This window comes from Micromys minutus, assembly GCF_963924665.1.
Source record: "Micromys minutus genome assembly, chromosome: 1".
NCBI classification, from domain to species: Eukaryota; Metazoa; Chordata; class Mammalia; order Rodentia; family Muridae; genus Micromys; species Micromys minutus.
Window position 1 is genome coordinate 101896953 of NC_137969.1, and position 26392 is coordinate 101923344.

Sequence of the window (26392 nt, forward strand, 5' to 3'; positions counted from 1 at the left end):
ACCCTTATTGCCTGAGGCAAGAAGGTGGGTGTCCCTGGTCGAGCTCAAAGAGCAAATTCACCCTCCTGTATCTTTATACGCTGCTTAGCCCCTCACCAGCTTGGATGGTACCCACCCATAATGGACCTTACCAGCTCAGCCTACCAAGGACTATGCCAGTCTCTCTCTGACATTTCCTCAAGGAACCACACAGACATACTGAAGGCTTTACCAGTCATCTGGGTAACCTGTAGCCTGGTGAAGATGACGCACAAAAGCGGCCATCTTGGGCCTACCCAGTGTACATACCATTAAATGATACTTAGCTACCAGTCGGGTGATCTCAAAGTCTTAATGACACTTAATATGATACAAGTAGGAGGCACATAACTTCAGATTCACTAATTTGTCACCAGAAGAGAGAGACCTTTGAGTGACACAGTCTGTCTTTATGCTGTAAAACTAACCTTCCCCAAACCCCTTCTCTGCCACTGTAACCAAACACCCTGACCACACTCGTTAGTTTTATGTCAACTTGACGCAAGCTCCAGCCATTTGGGAAAAGGGACTCTCGATTGAGAGGATGTCGCTGTAAGACTGGCCTATCGTCAGATCTGTCAAATTCTTGATGAATGACTCATGTAGGAGGCTCCATCCACCATAGGCAGTGCCACCTCTGAGCAGGTGGAGCTGGGTTGGATAGTAAATAAGGCTGAGCAAGCTATGAGGGAAGAGCCAGTGAGCAGCGGTCCTCCTCGGCCTCTGCTTCAGCTCCTGCCTTGAGTTCCGGCCCCGACTTCCCTCAGGGATGAACTGTGCTATGAACATTAGGCTGAAGTAAAGCCTCTCTTCCACATGATGCGTTGATCATGGTGTTTTATTACAGTAATGGATTGAGGAGAGGGTGGTCATTCTAGTTCTCAATTCGAGGTTACAGGGAACTAGTCACTAGAACTGGAAATTACTAGTCATGCCACATCCTGTGAGGTCAAGAGAGAGTGAATCCACGCGTGGCTACCACTCAGATTCCCTTCGCCATCTTATACACAACCCAAACCCATTTTCAGACTGGATTTTCTACATGGATTAAAGCAACCAAGATAATCCCCTATAGACATCCCCACGGGCCGATCTATCTAGAAAATTCCTCATTCAGACTTCCTTCCCTGGAGATTCTAACGTAGAAGCTTGACAATCTTAACTGTCACACTTACCAGCACTCAGATCCTTACATAAAGTCTGCATGTTGTGTGTTGTCTGAGAAGACAGTAAGGGAAGGAAACAGAATGCGATTTTGTGTTGACACACAAGCATATCTCTCCAGAGCCACTGCTCTGCTTCCTGGACCTGTCTCATGGTTACAGCTGCCTCGTCACCTCTTCTGCCGTCCCCTGTCAGACTCCAAGCCTCTCTGGCTCATCATTGCCTGGTGGTCCACAACACCATTCCTAAAGGATCTAGACCCCAGAGTCCGACTTAGGCTTCTGTCCTTTGTGCAGATTAGACACATTAGTGGTTAGCTCCAAGCCACCGAAAATGCGTCAGTACTGCTCTGGGGAAGGAAAGACAAGCACTTGCCCTTGGAGCCATTTAACCAAGGGGGATTCCAGATTCAAACTCTCCACTTTATACTCCCCAGGTCTTGTGCCCTTTGTCTGTTGCATGAGTCTAAGCCTGTGCCTGAATAAAGGCTGTCCTTAGGATCTCCCCCTGTATCTGTTGTATGGTTGGTGTCTGTGTGGGAGTGATGTGACTGTTCCTACCTACCACAGGCCTTCCCTCTGTCTTTATTGACTGGCATGGAGACCATCCTGTGGGGGAAGGAATGGGATTCTTTTCAGAAATCTTTAACAGAGTTTTACAAGGGATGAAATCACTGGCTCCAACTGGTCCTAACTGTCCCAGACAAGAAACATCACTGTTTATCAACCAACATCCATAAATAAATGGATGCTTGCCATCTTATGGTAGGTTTTAGGAAGCTTTCAACTTCTGTATTTGCTGCCTGCAGCAAATGATACACATGTGTCATTGCAGGTCGGGGGCACAGAAGAGCACATAACTTAAGGTTGCAGCCATGCATCAGTTTAGGTTTAAAAGCTGATTGCATGGGAAATCGGAGGCAAGTAGGGTGGGTTATTACAGCGTTCTCTTAGAGGCAGACTAAACAAACAGTTTGAGTCCACAGTAGGATAGCAGCCTTACATCTTAAGTGACCTCAAGATGCATTATTAACTCTGGCTGTGAGGTCCAGCGAAAGTTCCTGTCTCGTAGAATATGTCATTATAGCGCATTGTCACGATCCTTGACTTCGTGTGCAAGGTGTAGTAATGTTGAGATGCGCTAGGGTTCTCCCGTGCCCCCGGCAGACTCCTTGCCACCTCTTTTGTGATAGCCTACTTTGTTTTCTCTCAGGACATTAAACAAGTCACCCTAGCAGTCACCACAACCTACCTTTTTAGTCTGTTAACTCAGAATTACGAAGGAGCCCAAAGGGCCAGATAATGTCTTCACTTCCATACAGCCATGTTCTTGCCCTGTGCTGGCACCATCTCGCTCCCTCTGGTACCAAGCAGAGTGTTCAGCCAGAAGAATGGGAAAAAGAGAAAAATGCTGCCAACGTGCCACTAAGGGCATCGCTCCATGTCCACTCTTTGATTTCCCATCGGAGAGTCCCAGGGCTGTGGTTTTAATCTCCGATGTCTCACACAGACATTGGACCCAGCTAGTGGCTCTGTTCGGAGAAGTCATGGAGCCTTTAAGAGGCGAGGTCTAGGTGGTAGAAACAGTCTGTGAGGGTGGGCCTGTGGGGGTGGGCCTGTGGGGGTGGGCCTGTGAGGGTGGGCCTGTGGGGGTGGCCTTTGAAGCCAGGTCACATGCCTTCTTTGCCTTCTGGTTCACCATGGTGTGAACAGGCTCCTCCCTCCATTACTCCTGTCAGCAGCTGAAGCCCTCTGCCCTGCCTTTCCCTTCCACGGGCCCCTCATGAGCCACAGCCCCAAAATTGGGAGCCCAAAGTAATCTTTTCTCCTTAAGATGCCATGTCAGATATTATGACCACAAGGGTATAAGCATGGCTAACATTCCTAGCCGTGAGAGGGACAGCTCCAGACAGACGATGCTCATTCAGGACGTTTAAGTCCCAAGGAGGATCAAAGCACTGAATAGTAAGTTTGGCTTCCTGGTGAGGTGCTCAGGCTAGCCCTTTTCTCCCCTCCCGCCACCATCGTTAGGCCTTGGTCCCAGTCAGCAAAAGGAGAGCCCTGCAGACAAACACGCTTCCACACCACCCAAGCACCGCCTATCTCCCGGGCATTTCTCAGATATTTTCTTGGCTGTGTCAGGAGGATTGCTCATCTTTGGTTTTGACTCATGTCTCAAAATCCAGGAGAGACGTTAGTTGTCCCTGTCTTGTGGTTTCTCTCAACACAGCATGCCTGAGCATGAGAAGGTGCTAGGACCAGGAGAAGGACCAGGGTGGAGGCGGGGCAGAGCCTGGAGCTAAGGTCTCAAGCCACGCTCATCTGAAAGCTTCATGGATATGCCTGGTGCCATTTCCTTGACTCAAAAGTGCAGGCGGGGTTTGTATAGTACGGTTGTCTCTCTGGCTCCTGCATGCTGGAAGCTCGAATCTTCTGGTCTGGAATGACTCACGAGTCAGTCAGCGACGCATAAGCTCACAGCTTTGTTTTCAAAGCACTCTCCCTTGGTCAAAACCCCAGCTTTCTCTGGGTGCCATTAGCAGACCTGAGCATTCCTGCTGTCTGGGAGAACGCTGGCTTCGTGGGAAACGAACCAAGGTTCCACTAATTAAGAGGCTCTGGAGCAGAGACCAATAGGATGGGATATGGGGGTCCTTCTAGTTTAGTCTGCACCCCACCATTGCAGATCAGAGGCCCCAAGATGACTATTTTGATGTCAAACTAGCAGAAATGATTTTGTGCAAATTGGACTGCCCCCACCCCCTTTTGAGACAGGGTCTCAAGTTGCCCAGTCAGGCTTTGCATATGTTATGTGGCAGAACAAGCGTATACACCCTGCTTTTATTCAGGACTTGGACTAAAACAAACCTAGGGCTTTGAACACACTAGGCAAGCATCTACTGACTGAGCCACCCACCACCTCAGCTCCAAGTAGATTTGAGAAAGAATAAATAAAGAGATCCGTTTAAAATCCTACTCAGCAGTACTTTGATGTCCAAGATTAGAAATTGCTTTCTTGTATATTATTTCTGCACCTGCTGGAATGTGATTCCCGCCGTGTACACTTGGCAGAGCTGACTCTTGTTAAAACAGGTACTTTGTTACGGAGGAAGTGGCTCCATTTTCTGCCTGTCTGCCCCGTGGTGCTCCTGTCCAAGGATCTGGTGCCACCTACTGGACATCTGCAGAGTAGCACCGACAGAAGAATTCCCGAAAACTTGCGCTGACTTTCTTAGTTGGTGTTCTTACAAGTGTGTGTTCCTGTGCAGCACGGAGAGGTGACCACCGGCCAGGCATGCCCGTCTTTATGTTAGGATCTTGGTGCCATGATCGAGCCATCCTTCCTCCTCTTCTTCCTCCCATATCCTCCGACTTGGTTTTGCTTGCTTTTTAACATGGTTCAGGCTAAAATAAATGATCCAGAAGAGGAAGTAGCCGCCTTCTGGACATTGCTTCATGATCGTCTGTGTTCTGCTTCAGGATTTCCTTATCTGTGTGACCCATCCCCCAGGTATACATGTACAGGAGGGCTGGCCAGAAGTCTGTGTTGGTGTTACAGGGACAGCATGTTCCGGGGCTGAGATACATACAATAAGCCCTGGAAACCCTGGTACAAGGCAAGGAGTTCAGGGTTGGGTATTGGGCTTGAATTTCAGCTTCTGGGTGGTGCCTTCTGAGGGGCTTGCAGTACAGACATGCCAAGAAAAGACCCTGAGCTGGTGGCCAATGAATTTCTCTCCCATGTGGGCTCAGAGCTGGTCCTGGGTATCCCGGTGACTGGCTGAGGCCAGACAGACATACTATGGCAGGATATGAGGACACTCGAGTCAGTCTTGAGGGCAGTGGCACAACTGTGACTGACTGAACAGTTGAAGGGAAGTTTACAGTGGCTTTCTACAAGCCTAGGGGTGGGGGGCTCTGAGAACGGGAACCCAGCCGGTCGCACTTCTTGTTGGCATGTGTCAGAGTGACTGGGGCTTTGTGACACATCACCTCAGCTCTCAGCTCCCCCTCCTCAGAAGAATGCCCTTTTAGAGTTAGAACAAGTCTCCGCCGGAACAGGACACAGCCGGCCAAGCCTAGCTTCACAAAATGGCTCAGGTCTTCTCGTGCTGTTTCTGTCTCTGTCTGTACATCTGCATGTACATCACCACCACTGTTTCCTGTGTTCTGTCTTCCCCCTTCCTTGCCCTGCCATCTCTCCCACTCATACACGTGTGTGTGTTGTGAATGTGTCTGTGTGTGTCTGTATGTGTGTTTATATGTGTCTCTGTGTGTGTTTATATGTGTCTGTGTGTGTGTGTCTGTGTGTGTGTCTGTATGTGTTTATATGTGTCTGTGTGTGTATCTGTGTCTGTGTGTATCTGTATGTGTGTCTCTATGTATCTGTGTGTCTGTATGTGTGTCTGTGTGTGTCTGTATGTGTGTCTGTGTGCCTGTATGTATGTCTGTGTGTCTGTATGTGTGTCTGTGTGTATCTGTATGTGTGTCTGTATGTGTGTCTGTGTGTCTGTATGTGTGTCTGTATGTGTCTCTATGTGTCTGTACGTGTGTCTCTGTGTGTCTGTATGTGTGTCTGTATCTGTGTCTGTGTGTATCTGTATGTGTGTCTATGTGTGTGTCTCTATGTATCTGTGTGTCTGTATGTGTGTCTGTGTGTGTCTGTATGTGTGTCTGTGTGCCTGTATGTATGTCTGTGTAACTGTATGTGTGTCTGTGTGTCTGTATGTGTGTCTGTGTGTGTCTGTATGTGTATCTGTGTGTCTGTATGTGTGTCTGTATGTGTGTCTGTGTGTCTGTATGTGTGTCTCTGTGTGTGTGTCTGTACGTGTGTCTGTGTGTCTGTATGTGTGTCTGTGTGTGTGTCTGTGTGTCTGTATGTGTGTCTATGTGTGTGCGTGTTTCTAGTGATCCCCTAGTTCCTCTGTGGAAGGCTGACAACAATGATGATGTTCATCTTTTCTCTCCAAAGTGTTCCCCCCCACACATACCCCTGGGTGCAGAGATGGCTCTGTTCCAGGGTCTTTTGAGAGACCAGGCAGTTATGAGATAGGACTTCCTACCCCTGTGCTTATTCCTATGCGACCAGAAAGAATCCTGGTACATCACAAATCTTGCTGAATAAAGCCACATAGGTTGCTCTGATAGCAGCCAGCCCAGGGCTGCCACACAGGCTGCTTTGGGAGCTGCCCGCACAGGGTGGACTCCACCAAGGGTTGTTTTTGTGGGGACCAAGGTCAGCAGTGACATGCATAATTTCTCTTCCTTCTCACCTGGTGACACTTGCTCTCTGTCTTGGTCTAGAAAGCCCATGAAGCTGTTTAAGGTGAGGACCTTGACATCTAGAGGGACCCCTCCCCACATGGATAATGCCAGGACATCAGCCTACCTGTGCCATATCTCTAACCAAAGTAGCCAGTGGCCACCAAAGAGAATGCATATGTTGTTTGGATGCAGATGCTAAGAGCTAAAAGCAGCTCTTTTGGAGGCTAATGATGCACAGGTCCTGGGAATGGGGGGGTCAGCACTCAGTGGGCTGTGCTGATGGGTTGTCAGGGTCTGGGCTGGGAAGCCCTATCAGGCTGTGCTTGGCCTCCCATCCTCAGTACACCTATTAAACAGACACACCCTCCTTGTCCTCCTTCAATCTCTCTCTCTCCCTCCTCCCTTGGTCTCTTTCTCCTCCCTAACTCTTTCCCTCCTCCCTCAGTCCCTCTCTCTTCCCTCATCCTTGCCCACCTCCCTCAGTCTCCCCTCCCCTTTCCTTCCTCCTTCCTTCCCTCTCTCTTTCTTTCAGACTCTCCTTCTTCCCATCTTCCTTCACCCCCTCCCTTTCTACTTTTATCCCCTCTTTGTTTCCCTTCCTCCTCTCCCTCCTCCTCTTCTCCTCCCCTGCCACGCCCCTTTCTTCATCCTGTCTCCCTTTCCATCTCCACAGTGAGTTCTAACCTAATGCCTCCTTGTTCCCTGGCACACTGTCCCCTGGCCAGACCGCCACTTCAGTGCGACCCTCTGTTTCTGGTGTCTGCATGGGCTCCTTCCAAGATCCCGAGAAAGGATGTACCAAGGCAGTCATGTTTTGTTAAAAAGAACTTTCCCAAATTAACACATTTTTTGCCCGCCATCTGTCAGGACAGCTGTCTCTTTGTCCTTTGAGTCCCAGCCACAGGCACTCTCAAAGTTTGAGAGGGAAGAAAGGGAGCTGGAAAACAAGAAGTCTGAACTCTGTCAGGTACTCACTCAAGGGATGGACCCTCCTTCTGTGCGGAGGCTAAGCCTTTGCCAGCTACCTAGGGCAGCGTGGCTCACCCCACACTTCACTGTCCACTCACTTTCGAGACACGAAGGCTGCATAGGATGCACACACGGCTCATTGTATAGAGTCCTAAATGCGTGGGGGACACGGAAGACAATCTTGGTTTGACAAGATGGAGACAGCGTTACTTCAAGGTCTTACCATGGGGCATGGCTCAGCGGAAGTTCTTGTCATTGAAAAGGGATTGGGGAAAGGCATCTTACAGAGGAGGGCTCCTGGGGAGTACTTCTCATGAAGGAGGCTTCAAGGAGGACTCATGCAATGATCTTCTCACTGAAGGGGGCTCCCAGAGAGATGCTATAGAGAAAGGCCCAGTTCTTAAAATCAGGGACAATTCACCTGCATATGCAACTAGGTGTATTCCACGGCTTGGGTTTTCTCTTTTGAATGAAGCTATGTAGAAGAAATTTAACAGCTGGTGGCTGCCCCTTGCGCAGCAGCTGTACACAGAATGGCCCACCCTGTGGTTGGCAGCCATGGGACTAGGTTATAGCCCTGGTCACTGGCAATGCTGGCGGTTCCGTAACCTGAGCCAGAGTCCCCAACATTTTCTTTCTTAAGGAGATCTCCCAAGCCACACGAGTATCAAGTTCTACATCTTCCCCGACCCCCGAGAATAGCCTGGGAGACCCTTGCCTTCTCTGGTGAGAGAGGTACATGTCCAAGGATGACAGCATCTCCTACACATAGCTCAACACTGAAGACACAGACTCCAGGGATGCTGGCATGGGATAGTTTCAAGCTGAAAATATCTCCGGTGTCGTTCATCACTTAGCACTGGTAGAGCTAGCAGGGGCGGACATGGCGGTACTGAGTGCTCTAGGCTGGAGTTTTCTGGCTTCTTTTCTCCAAAAGGGTCTGGATTCTCTAGAACAGCGGTGCCTCTGTAAGGTTACCCCAGGCTGATGTGTGCTCCTGAAGCCCGGCTCAGACTCTCCCCAATGCCCAAAACTCCAGCTCACACACTTCAGGCAAAGGAGTCACAGGTATGTCCAAGGCTTCAGCTCTGTTCCCAAATCACTGTGGTTGGACACAGCTTTGTCCTCACCAGACTCTAGGTCACCTACAGACTCTTCCATGAAACCCAAATCATAAAAGGGCCAAGTTTTAAAAGGCAGAATCGGAAAAGTTGTCAGCACCAATCCCAGCTTGGAGTAGTCGGACATCGTAGGTCAATCAATGTCCCCGAGGTCATCTGATAATCCAGCATCCCCACACAGGAAACCTGTACCTTTGGTCACTCCAGAGGACCAGGGCTCTGTCAGGTCTGACCCTCTCCTCCCTAAAACAGAGCTCACCTGGCTCTAGGTGGCTTCCAAACCTTAGTAAATTACTGACTGCCACATGGTTTGCTGGAATGGACAGTCTCACCTTATGGCATTCCATTTGAGGACTGCCCTAAGCCACACTACAGACCCATTATATCCAATCTCACTCTGGTTGCTTCTGAAGGTCAGTCAGGTTTGAGAGTCTGACACCTGGATCATTTCTCTCTCTCTCTCTCTCTCTCTCTCTCTCTCTCTCTCTCTCTCTCTCTCTCTCTGTGTGTGTGTGTGTGTGTGTGTGTGAATATGTATTTGTGTGAGTGTGTAAATTTGTGTTTGTGTGAGTGTATATGTTTGTGTATGTGTGTTTGTGTCTCTGTGAATGTGTGTTTGTGTGTGTGTGTGTGTCCTCTGGTTTCATTTATAGTTAGTTAATAATAATGACTCTCTCAAAAGATAGTTGTGGGTAGCAAAGGACCTGAGTTTGATTCCCAGAACCCACATCTGGCAACTTAAATTTGTATGTGCACATGCACATACAAATAATAAAATATGAGGAAAAAAAGCATGTCTGAAACTCACCAGAGACCTGAAGGAGAGAAAACAGAGGAATAATCTCTCCCCTGTCTACCATGATGGGGGCTCAGATTTTGGCTGTATTGGAACAGACAGCCACTGTTGTCCCTAACAGGCTAGCTCCCTGAGTCAGGCCACTGTTGGGTGGAAGCCAGTGTTTCTGACAGTCATAAAGCTGACTCCAAGGTGGGCAATGGCCAGGTGAAGGCACTGGCTATAGAAAGACTCTAGTCACATGTGAGTCCAGATTCTACCTAGGGCATACCTATGAGTTGAGGTAACCACCCCCATCTCCCAAGGCTGAGCCAGGGACTCTCCTGGGCTTCCTGGGCAGGGTACTCCCACTTTGGATAGGAGTAACTGGTCTGCAACTGCTTAAACAAAATTGGCCTGGCTCTATGGCATTACAGTCAGGGTCTCTTGTGAGATCATGCCCTCTCATGGTATCATGCTTTCTGGGGTTACATGAGTACATACAGCAGAGTCAGTGGTAGGTGGTGTGAGACAGGAGTGCCATATATGCACATGGTCACCACACATACATATACACAGAGAGACACAAACACACATATTACATGGATAACATAGATACACATTTCTTTCTTACATCACATATACACACTCACACACACCACAGACACCACATATAGAGCCCCTTCCACAACCATATACATACAAAGACAAGCACACAAAAAACAGATACACCCAAATCACACCACAAAAGAACAAAGGCCTAGCACCCCACTCTAGACTGTCTCCACATCCCAATTGGGGTGCAACGGCTGTGCAGGTGCATTGGGCCACATGCAGTCCCGCCTGCACAGGCCTTATATAGGAGGCTGGCTACTGCTTGGTGCTGTCGCATGACCCTTTTTTTCTGGGGAGTCATGAACAAGCCACAGATAGGGAATTTATATGAAACACCAAAGTAACCTTACCACAAAAATTAAACTTGGTCAACCAATAAATTTATTGGCATCTCTAGTAGGAGTATGGGTGAGGGCTTAATTGTGTGGGCAGAGATGACATAAAGGCAACACCAAAAAAAAAAAAAAAAAAAAAAAGTCCACCCTACCATGGGTGATGGCTCATGGAAGCTAGGGCCTCGGAGCTCACTGCACAATTCCCAGGCAGCTCAATAGGTTGGAAGAGTGTCTGTTCTAGGTAGCTTGGGTTGTCAGATCTCTTGGCAGTCCTTACTGCTTATATAAGCTTGGGGAGGGAGGGGCTTAGTGCATTTGTTCAGTTTTAGGGATTTCCTGAAGCTTTTGAGTTGTTTGCTTCCTGAATCTTAAGGAGGTTTCCCCACCAGACGAAATGTTTTATCAGGGAGAGAACTGATGAAAATGGGGTAATTAAGAATAAAATGCTGGGAAGAAATTGAGAAAAACGAGTTTCCTGAGAAAACACTGATGTGTGGTATCTTATTAACTTCAAGGGAAATTCATTCTGGAATGAACATTTGTCTAAATGTTTTTTTTTACTCACAGAAAAAAGTATCAACCAAGGTGTTTGCACCATATTCCTAGGATTCTATCTCTCCACCCCCTGAAGACCTGCCCTCCTTCCTGTCAGGAGGCTTGCTTAGCTTCTGGTCTCCGCTCTATGGGGTTTCCCCTGCTGCACTCACAGGGCAGAGGTCTCTAAGAGTGTCTTTCTAGGCAAGTATTCTCTGCTCTGTTTTTCACAGCTGAATAATAAAGAAAACAAGAAGGGGGTGTCCATTGCAGGGGACAGTGTGCAGAACAGAACACAATCGGTCTGGAACTTTTACAACTGGGAGGAACCAGGCTGTCTGAGATGCTCCGAGAACCTCTGTGTTCATTCTAGAGCCACACCTCATGCAGTTTGGTGCAGTGATGCCGCTGGCCCACCCTGCCGGGAAAAGCTACTTCCGGTCTGGCAGTGAGCTTTCTTGAGCAGTGAGTGGGCCTTCTGCTTCCTCACCCGCTCCTCACCCTCTGGAGTAGAGGCCTTTCTCTCTTGCATAAAAGATAGAGGGACATGGGGAACTTGAGAACCCGTTCCCAGGCGGTAGAGTCTTTATGGCCTGCAATCCCATGGTTTCGTCAGACCTGGTGATTTATAGAAATTGGTGCTGTCATCTGATAGGAGCTGTGGGGAAGAAAGTGTCCTAGACACTGGCTCTTTATTTTCCATGAGTGAGGGAGAGTTGTTTATGAGTAGTCTGCATTTTGAACTCTTTGTTCCGTGGCTCGATGACAGCCACAGTGCACTGAGTCACCCACAGACCTCGGAGACTGAGCCCCAGGGCCTGTGACTAATGGCTTCAGTGCAAAAGATGCTTAGCTTTAAAAAAAATAAGAGAGGAAGGAAAAGGGGAGAAAGGAAAGAGCTCGGTGGGCTTCCAGCCCTGGTGATGGCTGGCAAGGATGAACCTAGATGGCAGCAAGAGGTAGGATTCGAGCTTAGTCACTGAGGCATGCCCAGGACCATTTCCTGGGTTTGGTAGTGGCAACTTTGGAAGTGTTTCTCTTCCTGTGGGTTCACTTTGCAAAGCTGTCAAGTGTTAAGTGGCTGTAAATACAGCTTTCTGTGATGAATTGTCAAACTGAGTACTCGAGCGCCCCCTGCTGTAGACAAATGATATCAAGGTCTTTTCTTTAAAGGAATTCTTGGTTCTATTGCCCTGGGGTGTGAGAGAGGGGGGCGGGAAGGAAAGGGAGAAGGAGAGTTGCAGAGAGAGAGAGAGAGAGAGAGAGAGAGAGAGAGAGAGAGAGAGAGAGAGAGAGAGAGAGAGAGAGAGAGAGAGAGAGAGAGAGAGAGAGAGAGAGAGAGAGGGAGGGAGGGAGGGAGAGGGAGCAGGGGAGGGAGGGAGAGAGAGGGAGAGAGAGAGAGAGAGAGAGAGAGAGAGAGAGAGAGAGAGAGAGAGAGAGAGAGAGAGAGAGAGAGAGAGAAAGAGATGCCTGAGGCCCAGTTGGGAGGTAATCAGACTTTTAGAAGGTAGGCCCTCTGTGTCTGGAAGGATGGCTCAGTGGTTAGGAGAATATGCTGCTCTTCTAGATGATCAGAGTTCAGTTCACAGCATCTGGGTGGCTCACCCCTGCCTGTAACTAGCTCCAACACTCTCTCTGTCCTCAGTAGGAGCCCTTGCATACACAAGCACACACACGCAAACATGTGCACACAAATAAAAGTAAAATAATAAACTCAAAGAGGTGGGGCCTTGTGGAAGGAAAGCAGTTCACTGGGGAATGCTGTCGTAGACATTGGGAACATCCCTCCCAGCTCTCTCTGCTTCCTGACCACAGTAAGAAAGGCGCCTCCTCCACCCTGCGTCCCTCTGGTGAGCGGCTATGCCACCAAAGATACAAATCAGCAGTGTCAGGTGACCACAGCTGTATCGTCCTGGCTAAGGTTACTGGAGCGAGAGCCCTGTGTCCTCCCTTGACCATCAGGACAGCAGAGCTGCATGCTAAGGAGTTGGTAGGGAAGGAAAAGGCTGAAGCTGGTGCCAGCAAGGAGGGGAGCTGGTTTTACTCCTGGACATATCTCTGGTCCTCTACTTAAACCTAAACTTCACCCCTGGACCCCAGAAGATGGGCTTAGGAGGGCTTGTGGCTTCCTGATGTGGTTACGTTGGAAACTAAAACAAGCAGCCGGACCTGGCTTGTTAGGTTGACCAAGGGCCTCAGCTTCAACCCATCACTCCAGGAACAAGGCCTTGGAAACGGTTGCCAAGATAAGCCTTTCCTCCTTCTAAGCTCATTTTCTGGGGTATTTGTTACAGTGTCAGGAAACTGATTAGTTCAATGTGCGAACCTACCAGCTTTAAAAGTCTGTGGCTCTTACACACATATCCATGTGTGGATAGACTAGCATTGATCCATGCACATGCAGTGAGTGCCCTTAAATTGAGTTTCTTCAGAAGTATTGCATTCTTTGGCATGCGTGTGCATGCATGTGTGTGTGTTCATGTGTGCATGCTTGTATGTATGCATGTGCATGTGTGTGCACAAGCTTGTGTGCATGTATACATGTTCATATGTATGCATATGCATGTGTGTGCCTGCACGTGTGTGCCTGTGTTCGTCTGTGCATGTTCATGTGTGCATGCTTGTATGTATGCATGTGCATGTGTGTGCACAAGCTCATGTGTGCATGTATACATGTTCATATGTATGCATGTGTATGTGTGTGCCTGTGTTCGTGTGTGCATGTTCATACGTGTGCACGTAGAAAGTTGACACTGAGTGTAGTCTTCCGCTGCTTTCTACTTTATTTTTCTAAGACAGGATCAGAAGACCTGGAATGTGGCAGCCTCGCTGGGTGAGGCTGGATGGCCAGTGAGCGGTAGTGATCTGTGTAGTGATCTGCTTCTCCCTCCCAGAGCTGGGGCTGCAGACATGTGCCCATGCACTGCCTCTTTCCGTAGGCACAGAGTGCTAAACTCGGGTTCTCATTGGGTTCCATACCGCGCTTAGATTCAAACTATCAGCTTCACACAGCCTAGAGTCACCTGGGAAGGGACCCTTCACGGAGGATCTCCAAGTCCAGATTAGCCAGTGAGCAAGGTGGCACCGGGAGCCAGGGTATGTCAGCAGGTACATGTAACCGTGGACATGTGTCCACAGGTTCACGTTTGTGTGCACAGTGTGCTTTTGTTTGCATGTTTGTGCATGTGTGTTTGTATATGTGTCCCTGTGTACTCATGCATAAGATGCTTGTCTATGCATACATGAATATGTGTGCGTGTGTGATTCTATGTAGTGTATGCATGTGCGCCTGCTCATAGCTCCCTTTAGGATGAGAGAAGCTCAGGGTGCTGGACCTTTACATTGTCACATTGTCTGCCTTGCTGCTTTCATGCTGTCTTCACAGACAGTGGCAAAGCTCGCCCCGCCCTCCCAGGCCATTTCTGGGTCTCCTTGTACCACTTTCTACTCTGTTTGAGTTGGGTTGTCAGTCCTCAGCCCATGAATCCCAGACACAGATGTTCCCCCAACAAGACCAGGCCGTACTTGCAGGCTCCCTCCAGTGGCAGAATATGTGAGCTCTGGAGACTCTGTGACCACCCAAATGTAGCAGTATGGCTGAGAACTCAATATTTCACAAGCAGGTTGTATTTCTTATGCTGGTCAACTCTGGTCTAGGGTATAGCCAGTCTCCTGTCTGCATCCATAAAAATCAGCACAAGACTAACAGAAAATCTTTATTAAAAATAACTTCTGAAATCACAGGGAAACACTGTGTGCTGCTCTGGGTGGGAGACGGACAACCCAGGGCTTCCACCTGCAGGGAGCAATGCAGTCACAGGCCTGGCATCCCTGTGGCATCCCCGTCTGGCACACAGAGCAGGTTTGGGTACAGGAAGGACATGTTCCAGTGCACACAGAGACAGGTTTTTATGAATGGCTGGCTTGGGTGTTTACTGGAGAGACATTCGGTTCTGCATGAGGTATGTGGTGCCTGCACTTAGTGGGATGTGGGGTTTGGGGGCTCCTTGTACTCTGCAGACAAAGGGTCATAGGTAAAGGCACACAGTGAACCCAGCTGCCAAGCAGAAGGAGGTCAGAGTATCAGAAGATGCTTGTGAAGAGACCTAAGCCAAGGTTAGATGCCTGAAGGACCTTGGCTAGTTTCTGACCTTGCAAGTTTAGTGTGCACCCATAGTCTACATCATCTAGGGAGGATCCTCTCCCCATCTGCCTTCTTCTGCCGTAAGACACAGTTTTCACCAGATGAGAGCCCTGAACAACGGCCACATGACTTCTGCGCATGCGCAGAAGAACCCGTTCTGGCCTTCTGGAGGGAGGCAAAGCCTGTGCCTACATTATGCTTAGTCACATTCAGATAACGAGTGGTCAGTACCACCAGCCCTTTCCAGAGAAAGGAGAGACAGTGCTAGAGAGGCCAGAAAGCAAACAAAACAGGAAGGGGACAGAGGCCTCACAGGGTTCTCACACCTGCTCCCTGACCTTCAAGGTGGTCTTTTTATAGCTCTACCTGGGGACAGGGGAAGGCAGGTCAGGAGCTCAGCAGAGAACTTCTTGCTCAGACCAGACAGCCCTGTCTCCATAACCAATACCAATAGCCATAATCAATAGAGGCTCTTCCTCTCCTGATTAAATTTACAGCCCTGTCCCACGGGATTTCCTTGCCAAGGCTGTGTTCTGCAGACCTGTTCAGCGAGTTCAGCATACAGGGATCTCTACTTAATGGGACGATTGACCCACTAGCACAATTAACCACCATCTAAGTGTAGTGGTTCCATATCAAAAGCAGTGGTTCCCAACCTGTGGGGGTGTGACCTCCCCGGGAATGCTTATCGCATACCCTATCAGATATTACACTAGAATTCATCATAGTAGCAAAACGAACAGTTATGAAGTGGTCATAGGTTTAGGGGTCACCACAACAGGAGGAACTGTATCGAAGGGTCTTGGCATTAGGGAGGCTGAGAACCACGGGTCTAAAGAGAGACACTCATTTCACTGTTTCTGTTCATTGAAGCCACCGCCTGCGGGCCCTCCTGTACCATCGCTGGCTGTGTACGTCACAGTGTCTCCAAGGCGACGATGAGTTGCTCTTACTTGTACAATTCCCTAGACCTAGATCAAAGGTGACGCAGCCTTTACCTTTTTTAGGTCCTCGGCAGTTGTGCTGTGGACGGGTCACACTTGGTGCACGGTCAGTGGTTAGCCACACCTTAGCCAAGGCTTGGAGGATAGAGGGGGAATTCTCACTTCATGAGTCCTCAGCTCAAAGTCTCGCACTTAGCAAGGTTTAGTTGTGGGGAAGGTCATGTCTCTGGTTTCACTGTGAATTTAAATGTTACACAGAAGCTCATCCTGAGACGGCCTTGGTCACCACATTGCCATCTGCTCTAGTATGAATGTGTCCCCTCAGGGTTCATGTGTTGAAGACGTAGTACCTAGGCTCACTGGCATGGGCCTTGGGGGGATGATTAAGATGAGGCAGGGTCATGGGGGGGGGGCTCTGAGATGGTATCGGGGACCTCACAGGAGGAGGAAAGACCTGAGAAGGCTCACCTGCTCTGTCAGGATATCACATTGTGACATTCAGGAAGGCCCCTACTGCTACTGCGCCTCGCTGGTGGCGGTTCCAACCTTCAGAGATGCATTTCTTTTCTTTGTCCATCACCCTGTCTAGGCGTTCATTACAGCAACGGAAAATGGATGGACCCTCTTACAGTTTAACTGTGAAGTGCCCCCCACAAAGGCTCATGTTCTTTATTTGAACCCTTGCTCCCAAGCACTGGCATTCACTGTCTGAGAGACTTGTAGAACACCGTTGGGAGGCGGGGCCTCGCTGAATGAGGTGGGTGGCCAGGAGTGGGCTTTGGGGCCTTCTAGCCTGGTCCCACTTCCTGCTTATTCTTTGCTTCCTGAATGCAGATACCATGTGACCTTCCAGCTTCCCGTTCATGCCGTCAAGCCTTTCCTGCCTGTTGTAATGTCTTTTCCACCATGATGGCCTATCCTCTCCTACTCTGAGCCCAAATAAGCCTTTCCTCCCGGAAGCTGCTGGTCGGGTATTTTGTGGCAGCAACAAGAAGTCCTGGATGCATTCCCTCTGCAGAGGGGAGGGAGTCTGACCCATGCCTGACACACTCTGCTCAGTCCCAGAGGACCATGGGAGCCCATCTTCCCCTGCAGCCTCTATGCAGAATGCTATTTACACCTCTTCTTGCAAGCACACAACAGCGGGCTTCAAGTCATTCTGCAGGGAGGTGGATCCAGGGGTGTGTAAGCCAAGCCAGCATGTCTCAGTATCCCATCCACATGGTGTCTCTGTCTCAGTGCTGAGAGTAAAGATTGTGCCCAGGCTTGTCGTTTTTTTTCTTAACCACCTTCCGGCTTGCCGACAGCATTGGTGAGGTTTCTCTTTATGTCCTTTGTCATTTAGCATATCACTTTTCTTTCTGACCTGCAGAGGGACACTAAAATCCTGGACCCAGAGGTCAAGATGAATGATGACGTCAAGAGAATTTGGAACTGGTTCCCGAATGTGACCCGCAACGAAAACCACACAGATAGAAACAAACAAAAACCAGATAGACGAAGTCACAGGCCCCCCGAGGTCTTGCTGCTTGTCTGTCTTTTGGGGTCAGAACTGTTGTGAGCGTGAGTCCTAGCTTTGCTTCTCATTCTGGGTAGAGGGAGAAGAAACTCTGAAAGCCAGTTCACCTGAATGAATGAATTTCCTGTGATCGAGTGAGAATCCGAGGTTGCCACGGACAGGCACCCAAGCTGTTAGTTAACCACGTCGTAGTAGTAATTTCGAAGCCGCAGTTCCACAGCTGTGAATCCCGGCCTGTTCTCTACACTGAAGGAGGAAGAGATGGATGTATTAGTGTTTGTCAGTAGGCCTGTGGAAACATGAGTCATTGCGCCCCCTAGTGGTGGTGAATGCTGGTGACTGCATCGGGCTTGAATTCAAGCCCGCATTTTATAGCATCCCGAGGATACATATCCTTGTGATCTGGAAGAGATTTTGCACTATGGTACTAAGGTACAGAACACCCTCTGTTTCGGATGCATCAAACATCTACAGATGTTTTACTCAGTCTCTCTGTATAGTTTCATAACCGTGTATGCACATGTGTTTGGAGGTGTGATTTAAGTATGTGGTGACCAGAGGACAACCTTGGTGTCCCTCCTCAGATACCATCTCTCCTGCTTTGTTTTGCTTTGTTTTTGAGGCAGGGTCTTTCTATTGCCTGGAACTTGTCAAGCAGGTGAGGCTGGCTGACCATGACCAGTAAGCATCTGGGATCTTCCTGTCTCCATCTTCCTTGGTGGTGCTGGAACCAAAAGCACTTGCCACCATGCCTGGCCTGTTTTATATGGGTTCTAGGGATCGAACTCAGGTCCCCACAGTTACACACCAGGCACTTTACCAACAGAGCCATCTCCTTAGTCCTTGGCTCGAAATCTTACAAGGAGAATATTGGCACAGCTATAGTACACCCTGCCCACACTCAAGCTGGACTTTCAAGGGGTGTTGGTTTGTGCCCTTGCTAGAAGTCACAAATCTCTGTGGCTGTGGTCTGGGTGAGGACCCAACCCTAAGTATCTGCCCAGAAACCTGTGTTGTCGTCGACAAGTTAAATGCTGAGATGAGCAAGTGATGGGTGAATCTTTTATCTGACAATTCAAAGGGAGTTCACCCCCATCTGTGCTCACGAGGGGATGGTTCCAGGCCCCCAAGGGGAACAAAGTCCTCTGGCGTTCAAGTTCCTTCTATAAAGTGGCTCAGGGACTGGGGAGACATCTGAGTGTACAAAAGTGCCTCTGTCTAACTGTGAGGACTGAGTAGGGGTCACCAAGAATTAATGCCTGGGATGAGGGTACATTTCTGTAAGCCCAGCATTGGGGAGGGACAGACACGGGCCAATCCCATGTGGCTTGCTCCCTCTAAGTAAGGCAGAAGCGGTGTGATCTGAGCTTAGTAAGAAACTGTCTCAGAGAAAAAAGCAGAGAGGCTCAGGAGGTGGTTTGGTGGGTAAAGACACTTGCTACCAAACCACAGGATCTGAGTTTGATCCTTAGCACCCACATGGGAAAAGAGGAGGACTGAAGCCTGAGTTGTTCTCTGACCTCCATCTGTGTGCATGCCTGCACATGCACATGCATGCACATGCACATGCATGCGCATGAATGTGCGTGCGAGAGTGCACACACACCCTCGAGATTAGATGGAGAGAAACAGGAATAAAAGAGGAAGGCAGGCCAAGTCAGCTTGTGGTCTCCACATGTGTATGCATGCATTGCGCGCTCGCACACACACACACCTACACACACAAACATGCACCCCTTGCTCACATGGATCAGTCTTTGCACATAATTCTGATGTTTGAAATCACCTTTAGGCTTCTGGTAGCACTTGAGAACAGCTGTCAATCTATGCTGCATGCAGACAACAGTGGCAAGAAAAACATGTTCACCCCAGATGCGATTAAAAAATAATCCAGTAAACATGCTAGCGCAGACACCGTGGGGTTTGAGGATCAACCGCTTGCCTTAAGACCCTGGAATGCCAACCTTGCTTCTCTTACTTTGCTAGATTCTGGTCTGTGATGATGGAGCAGACAAAGTTTTCAGTTGGTCCCGTTCTACCAACTGTCCTGTTACAACCACAGCTCCACAGGGCTCAGCCAAGGTCAGGGAGGAGAGACACACCCAGAGCCTGACATTACAGAGAAGGCAGCATATTCCTGATGCATCAAGAGAACCCACACTTTAGTTTAATACTCAGTGTGATGGCTCTACCCAAGCATCCATCTTGGTGCCCTCTAGTTCTTTGTCTCTGACCCCACTCCCTGGGAGATAATTTCCCAGTAACCCCAACTCAGCGATCTCCACCCCAAAAGATATGGAAGCGGCCATCTACTTGTTATGACATGTCTGACTGCCCTTTTGCTTATGCGGATACCTGAAGATTTTTTTTTTCAGACTTATTTTTTGGTTGTCTGTTTAGACATCGAAGGTCTTCCTGTGGTTTTCCTCTTTAAAAAACAAAAACAAAGGGCAAACAACAGCAACAACAAACCCTTCCTTACACCCCCCACTTCACAGCAATTTCCAAAAACGTGGTTCAGAGACTGTTTGTCCTGCTTGCAGTTAATTGATACATCTTTTCGTTATAATTGAATCGAGTCTGCGGTCTTTTCCCAGGGATCACAAATTCCATAACAGCAGCTGTGGTTCCTTTTAATTGTCAACTTGACAGTCTGGAACCACTGGGGAAGAATCTCTACAAGGACCGGTTGACAATAGGCTGGCCCGTGGGGGAACTGTCTTAATTGTGTTATTTGCGTGAAGACTCAGGCCACCATGGGTTGTCATTGGACCAGGGACTTCCTCTAAGAAAGGAGAAAGAGAACTGAACCCAAAAAGCATGTGTTCCATCTTCTCTCTTAGCATTCTGATATGCTATGACCACACGATTTTAAGTGTCCACCACCCTGACTTTCTTGTGGTCATGGACTGTAACCTGGAGTTCTGAGCTAAAATAAATCCTTTCCCCCATATGGGCTGGTTTTGTGTCAACTTGACACAAGCTGGAGTTGTCACAGTGAAAGGAGCCTCAGTTGAGGAAATGCCTCCACAAGATCCAGCTGTAAGGCGTTTTCTCAACTAGTGATCAAGGATGAAAGGGCCCAGCCCATTGTGGGTGGTGCCATCCCTGGGCTGGTAGACCTGGGTTCTAGAAGAAAGCAGGCTGAACAAGCCATGGGGAGCAAGCCAGTAAGAAACATCCCTCCATGGCCTCTGCATCAGTTCCTGTTTCCTGACCTGCTTGCGTTCCAGTCCTGACTTCCTTTGTGATGAACAGCAATGTGGAAATGTAAGCTGAATAAACCCTTTGCTCCCCAACTTGCTTCTTGGTCATGATGTTTGTCTAGAAATACAAACTCTGACTAAGACACCCCCCCAAGTTATATTTTGGCCCCAGAATTTTATTACAGGGACAGACATGAAACTAGGTCAGCAGCCATGCCACCTACTTCTAGAACCTTCAGGTCCATGGCGGGAAGGATTGGGCACTCACTTGTAAGTCCAGCATAGGTTCATCAGGTCATACATCTCTCTTGGGCATCCTGGAGGACACCCCATCCGCTCTCCTTTCTCCAGCATGGCAGTTACTTCGCTCCCTTTCATCCCCTAAGATGTGAAAAGGCATATAAGCTTTCAAAATATACAAACAAGCGTTCTTCACCCACAGACACACAGGAGATTTCAAGTGACATCAGTCACAAGACTAGGAGCCCTTCCTCTGGAATCCTGGAGTCAGATGTGGCTGCCCAGTGAGAAAGGCTGGGTGTGTAGGGAAGGGGGTGTGCTTTGGAGTTTCTGTTTTGATCCCTCATTTAGGGAATGAGCTTTGTGGGAAGCTTCATTTGTGATAATCCATTGAGTGACACCCTAGGATCTGTCTACACTCAGGAAACACACACACACACACAGGATAATTCAGGCTGCAAAGTGCTTACCTTGCAAGTACAAGGACCTGAGTTCAATTCCCAAAACCCCCGTAAAAAGACAAGAGTGGTATTGAATTCTTGTAACCTCACTGCTAGGGTATAGACAGGCAGATCCCTAGGCTCACTGGCTAGCCAGCTGTCCTACTGGGTGAGCTCAGGCTAATGAAGAGACTGTATCAAATGCAAGGTGGATAGTCCCTGAGGGATGACACCTGAGAATGATCTCTGATCTACACAGACAGATACACACACACACATGCACATACACAGGTGTGCACACATATGATAACTAAAATACCTGATGTTGTCAGTATCACCATTTCTATTTTACTGTCAGGAAAGATGGTCTGAGGCTGTGTCTGGTGCATGTATGTGTGTAGCACACAGCGAGAATGTGCTCACTTAGCATCACATGTCATTTCCCCAAGTGAGTGCACGCTTAGGTTAGGTTGTGCTAACCGCCCACTGTTAGAAGGTAATGAGACCCCAGGGTGTCCCCAGACTCCAGGGGTTCAGGTTCCTGTGGCAATAACCCTATGCCAAGGGACAGTTTCCCCAGTGCAGGAGGCTGAGACAGGACACACACATCTAAGCATGACTCACTCTGTATGGCTTCTGCCCGTAGGAGAACGCTTCCCACATCAGGACCCCGAAGCTCCAGACGTCACTCTTACTGGAGAACTTGAAGTAGTTGATGCACTCGGGGGCGTACCACTTCACCGGCCACTTCCCGTGGGTCTGGGCCTGGAAGCAGAGTGAACATTCTGTGATGAGTTAGGTCAGGCGTGCGCATGATGCACAGAGGGGCTGGGTTTAAGGAGCAGGAAAAGGCATCTGCTGGAATTCACAGTGTCAAACCAAACGGAAGGAACTCGGGAAAATCTCTCAAGGACCCACCAGTTCTGGGGCCAAGGAAGTGGCTCAGTTGGTAATGGCTTCATTCAATACGCATAAAGTTCCCAGTGGCTCTCAGCCTGTGGGTTGTGACCCCTTTGGAGGTCACATATCAGACATCTTGCATATCCGATATTTGCATTACAATCCATAACAGTGGCAAAATTACAGTTATAAGGTAGCAATGAAATAATTTTATGGTTGGGGCTCACCACAACATGAGGAACTGTGTTGAAGGGTTATTGCATTAGGAAGACTGAGAACTACTGGTTAACCCAGTCATAGTGGTGTATTCCTCTAACCCCAGCACTCAGGAGATGGATGCCAACCTGGGTCCCATGAAACCCTGTCTTAAAAAAAAAATTAAAGACCAACTCCTTCAGTTTCTATTTTTCAAAGGAAGTTAGCGCAAGCATTCAGGGCCAGTAAGATGGTCCAATGGGTAAGGTGCCTGCTGTCAAGCCTGACGATCAGAGTTCGATTCCTCCGATATACGCGGCAGATGGAGAGCATCAACTTCTCTAAGTTGCCTTCTGATCTCTATTAGTACACTATGACACACATGCCTACATACACAGAACAAGATAAGTAAATGTAAAAAAAAAAATCCACAAAACAAAAATCAACACAGGACGCTAGTCTGAACAAGACTCCAGTCGAAAAGTATCGTATTTTTTGGTTCTTGTTTCTTGATTGAGAAAATCAATCTTAAGAATATTTTCCCCCAAGATTACTAATGAGATTTCTACCATAATAAAATACAGAGAGCACACATTTATCTTTCTATGTCTTTATGACCTGCACCCTTGACTGTGCACTCAGCTGCCCCCTCACCCTCCTCCATGGGCCTGCACTGAGCTGTCCTACCTTGTAATAGTTTTCATCAGCACGAAGGGCTTTGGAAAGACCGAAATCGCTGATCTTGGCATAGTGCTGGGTGACCAGAAGCACGTTCCTCGCAGCCAGATCTCTGTGCACAAAATTGCTCTCTTCCAAATACTTCATTCCCATGGAAACCTGGTGAACCAGCTCTATGATGTTCTTATCCTTGATGTGCCTAGAATCACATGATATCATCATTACCAAGAGTGGATGATGGCCATTCCCAACACACAGCCATGTTCCCAGTGCACCTAGAAGAGGGGTCCACTCAACAACAGGACAGGCTGGGAAGATACTCGGTGTGAGAACATTTGTGGCACACACAACCTGGGGACCTAAGTTTTGATCCCCCGAAGCCACGTGAGAAAGTTGAGCCCACGTGGTCACATGTGCTGTAATTCCCAGCACTGGGAGGGGGTGGAGACAGGAAGATCTGGAGGCTCGCTGGCCACCAGAATAGCCAAAACCACACCAAACCAAACCAGTAGAACTTTCTGTTTAGTGGAAGAACCATTTTTTTGGGGGGGGGGGACAGGGTCTCATTATACACCCTAACTAGCCTGGAATGCACTGTGTAGAGCAGACTGGCCTCAAACTCACAGAAACCCACCAACCTAGTCAGTCCCTTTGGTGTGGCTAAAGCAAGAGTGATAGAGGACACACGGCGTTCTCTCCTGGCCTCTGCATGTATGCATGGGCATGTATACCCACACACATGGACACACACGCACACACACAAACACACACTATACACACACAGAAATTCGAAAACCCACAGGAGGCATGAGTGTGGCAGTTAATCTTGCTGACACACAGCTGTTCCAGACTGAACACCATTCCCCTGTGCTTGGTGGGCTTCATTTTCATGCATGCTTTGAGATGGACAAAAATTCTTAGAGCTATGGAGAAAGCTTTTGGCAAATTGCTCAGCCTGCAACCACCAGGACCCGAGTTTGATGCCCAGTGCCCCTGTGAAATTGAAGCCAGGCATGGTGACACATGCTTGGAATCCCAAAGCTGAGAAAATGAAATGGGTGGATTTTTGGTGTTCCCTGCCCAACCAGTCTAATTGATGGGCTTGGGCCTCTGAGGGACCCCAGTCTCAAAGGAAGCAGAAGGTATCCCAGGGACGGGTGTTGCTTTAGCTTGACCTGTGGTTTGCACCTGTTGCACCTGTTGCACTTGCTGCACCTGCTGCACCTGTTGCACCTGTTGCACCTGCTGCACCTGCTGCACCTGTTGCACCTGCACACATGGTCATACTCACAGATGTGTACTGGAAGTAATAACAAGAACCTTACAAAATGAGCCCTGGCTCAGAGGAGTCAGGGAGTTACTCTATGTTGACAGCAATCTAAGAGCAACTAGCTGTGCCCGGACCACGTAACCAGAATCAATGAGCTGCCGCTGCCCCTTTGGATGCAGGCACTCAGGAGGTCAGCCAGACAGGACAAAGCTGGTGCCCTAGGAACATGTTTATTCACAGTGTTTACTAAAGAAGAATGTTCTGCCTGTTGGTAGGCAGTGCCCTGTCCACGCACACTGAGAATTTTATCCCTGGACAGAGTTGTTCTCTGACAGGGCTAAGGGAGATGTTTGATGTACAAGGATGAAGATCTGAGTCGGGATACACAGCGCTCATACAAAAGCCAGGTATGCCCGTGAGGACCTGTAGTCCCCAGGGCTCAGTGGGTAGCCAGTTTTGCTGAACTTGTGAGCTCCTGTGTTAGGGAGAGACCTGTCTCACGAAGTAAGATGGAGAGCAAAGGAGATAGTTCAGCGGTTAAGAACAGGTACTGTTCTTGCAGAGGACCTGGGTTTGGTTCCCAGCACCTATGTGGGGAGGCTCACAAGTGCTGTAGCTCTAGCCCCAAGGGATCTGACTTCTAGCCTTCAGGAGTATCTGCACGAGTGTGGCACACGCTCATACCAACATACACATAAAAAAGAAAACATTAAAGATGGAGATCAATAGAGGATAGAGGGGCGATATCTGATATTGACATATGATACATTCACACAGGTGTACACCCTCAAAGAGACAGGGAGGAAGGGGGAGGGGAATGGAGGGGGAGGGGGAGGGGAGAGAGAAAGGGGGAGGTGCAGGGGGCAGGGGAATGAAGGGGGAGGGAGGAAGGGAGAGGGGGAGGGGAAAGGGGGAGGGGGAGGGAGGAAAGGGAGGGAGAGAAAAAGGAGGTGGGGGGGAGGGAGAGAGAGCTATCCCCTAGAAATCATGCCCCAGCACAGCCCAAAGTGGGGGAACACTGCGCACAACTCCCATGCATGTGAGCTCTGCGGCACCTGTTCTGCTGCAGGTACTTGTTGAGGGGCCCCAGCTCCGCCATCTCCATGACTAGCATCCACGACTCCGCCTCGCAGATTCCGATCATGCGCACAATGTAGGGGTTGTCCAGCTGCTGCATGACGTTCGCCTCTGCCAGCAGCTCGTCCTTTAGAGCCGGGTCGTTGGCCTCATTCTTTAGGATTTTCACAGCCACTGTTTTTACAACCCTGTAACACAGATTGTAACTTGTGAGGAACTTTCCATACTACCTAGAGGTTCTCTTCTCTGTGGCCACTGCGGAGCAGGGCGGGGAGGGGGGCGGGGGTGGGCGGAGGGGAATGATGCCAACACACCCGCTGCCTGATGAGAACCTTTTAAAGACATTCAGAAAGAAGGAAGGAAGGAAGGAAGGAAGAAAGGGAAAAAAAAACAAACAAACAACCAACAACAACAACAACAAAATGGCCATAGGCTGGGTTAACAGTCCAGTGTAGAAAGTGCTTCCATGCAAGAGTTCGGACCAGAGTTCAGATCTCAGAACCCACAGAACGTTGGATGCAGTAGCATATGTCTGTAATCCCAGAGCTTCTAGGGAAGGATGAGAGGCAGAGAGAGAAGGGAGAATCTATAAATATTTGTGGAGTCAGCAGTGAACCCCAAAAAGGGTTTGAAATAAGGTGAAAGGTAAGAGGTGACATCCAAGGCTGTCCTTTGGCCTCTATATATGTGCTGTGGCAGGAATACCTGTACACACACACACATGGACACACACGTACACATACACACACATAGAAATAAATGGCTAGTACCGGTTTTTCTCATTCTTGGGGAAATTTTATCAAATTTCAAATCATACATAGCTAATGTTTGTTCTTTCATCTGAAACACAGTCCGCATACTTTGAAGGGTTCAGCATGATCCATGTGATATTTTTGTGAGAAAATGGAAAAGATCCATATTTTCGAAACACGCTGAGGCTTGCCTTAAAACTAACAAAGCCCAGTGGGAGAGAAGCATTTCTTT

The 26392-nt window shown here is 48.8% G+C and overlaps 2 protein-coding genes across 3 annotated transcripts in view; one reads left to right on the top strand and one right to left on the bottom strand.

The window, feature by feature from the left end:
- LOC308430079 (uncharacterized protein) overlaps positions 1–17444 on the top strand; it is a gene marked incomplete at its 3' end in the record, with an annotated part of 60172 nt that extends 42728 nt beyond the window's left edge. Inside the window, exon 4 of one of the 2 annotated variants that reach the window (XM_080929182.1) lies at positions 17256–17444. In XM_080929182.1, coding sequence (XP_080785308.1) covers positions 17256–17444 — 189 coding nt within the window. Of the gene's footprint in view, positions 1–4274; positions 4500–17255 lie in introns of those variants that run through there. The other variant, XM_080929183.1, reaches the window with a different exon arrangement.
- A 70-nt stretch (positions 17445–17514) lies between these two features.
- Positions 17515–26392, bottom strand: part of SYK (spleen associated tyrosine kinase) — a gene marked incomplete at its 5' end in the record, with an annotated part of 35199 nt that continues 26321 nt past the window's right edge. The window contains 5 exons of the mRNA XM_080929174.1: positions 17515–17648; positions 20877–20989; positions 21913–22053; positions 23071–23260; positions 25387–25596. Coding sequence (XP_080785300.1) covers positions 17576–17648; positions 20877–20989; positions 21913–22053; positions 23071–23260; positions 25387–25596 — 727 coding nt within the window. The 3' untranslated portion in view covers positions 17515–17575. The remainder of the gene's footprint in view (positions 17649–20876; positions 20990–21912; positions 22054–23070; positions 23261–25386; positions 25597–26392) is intronic.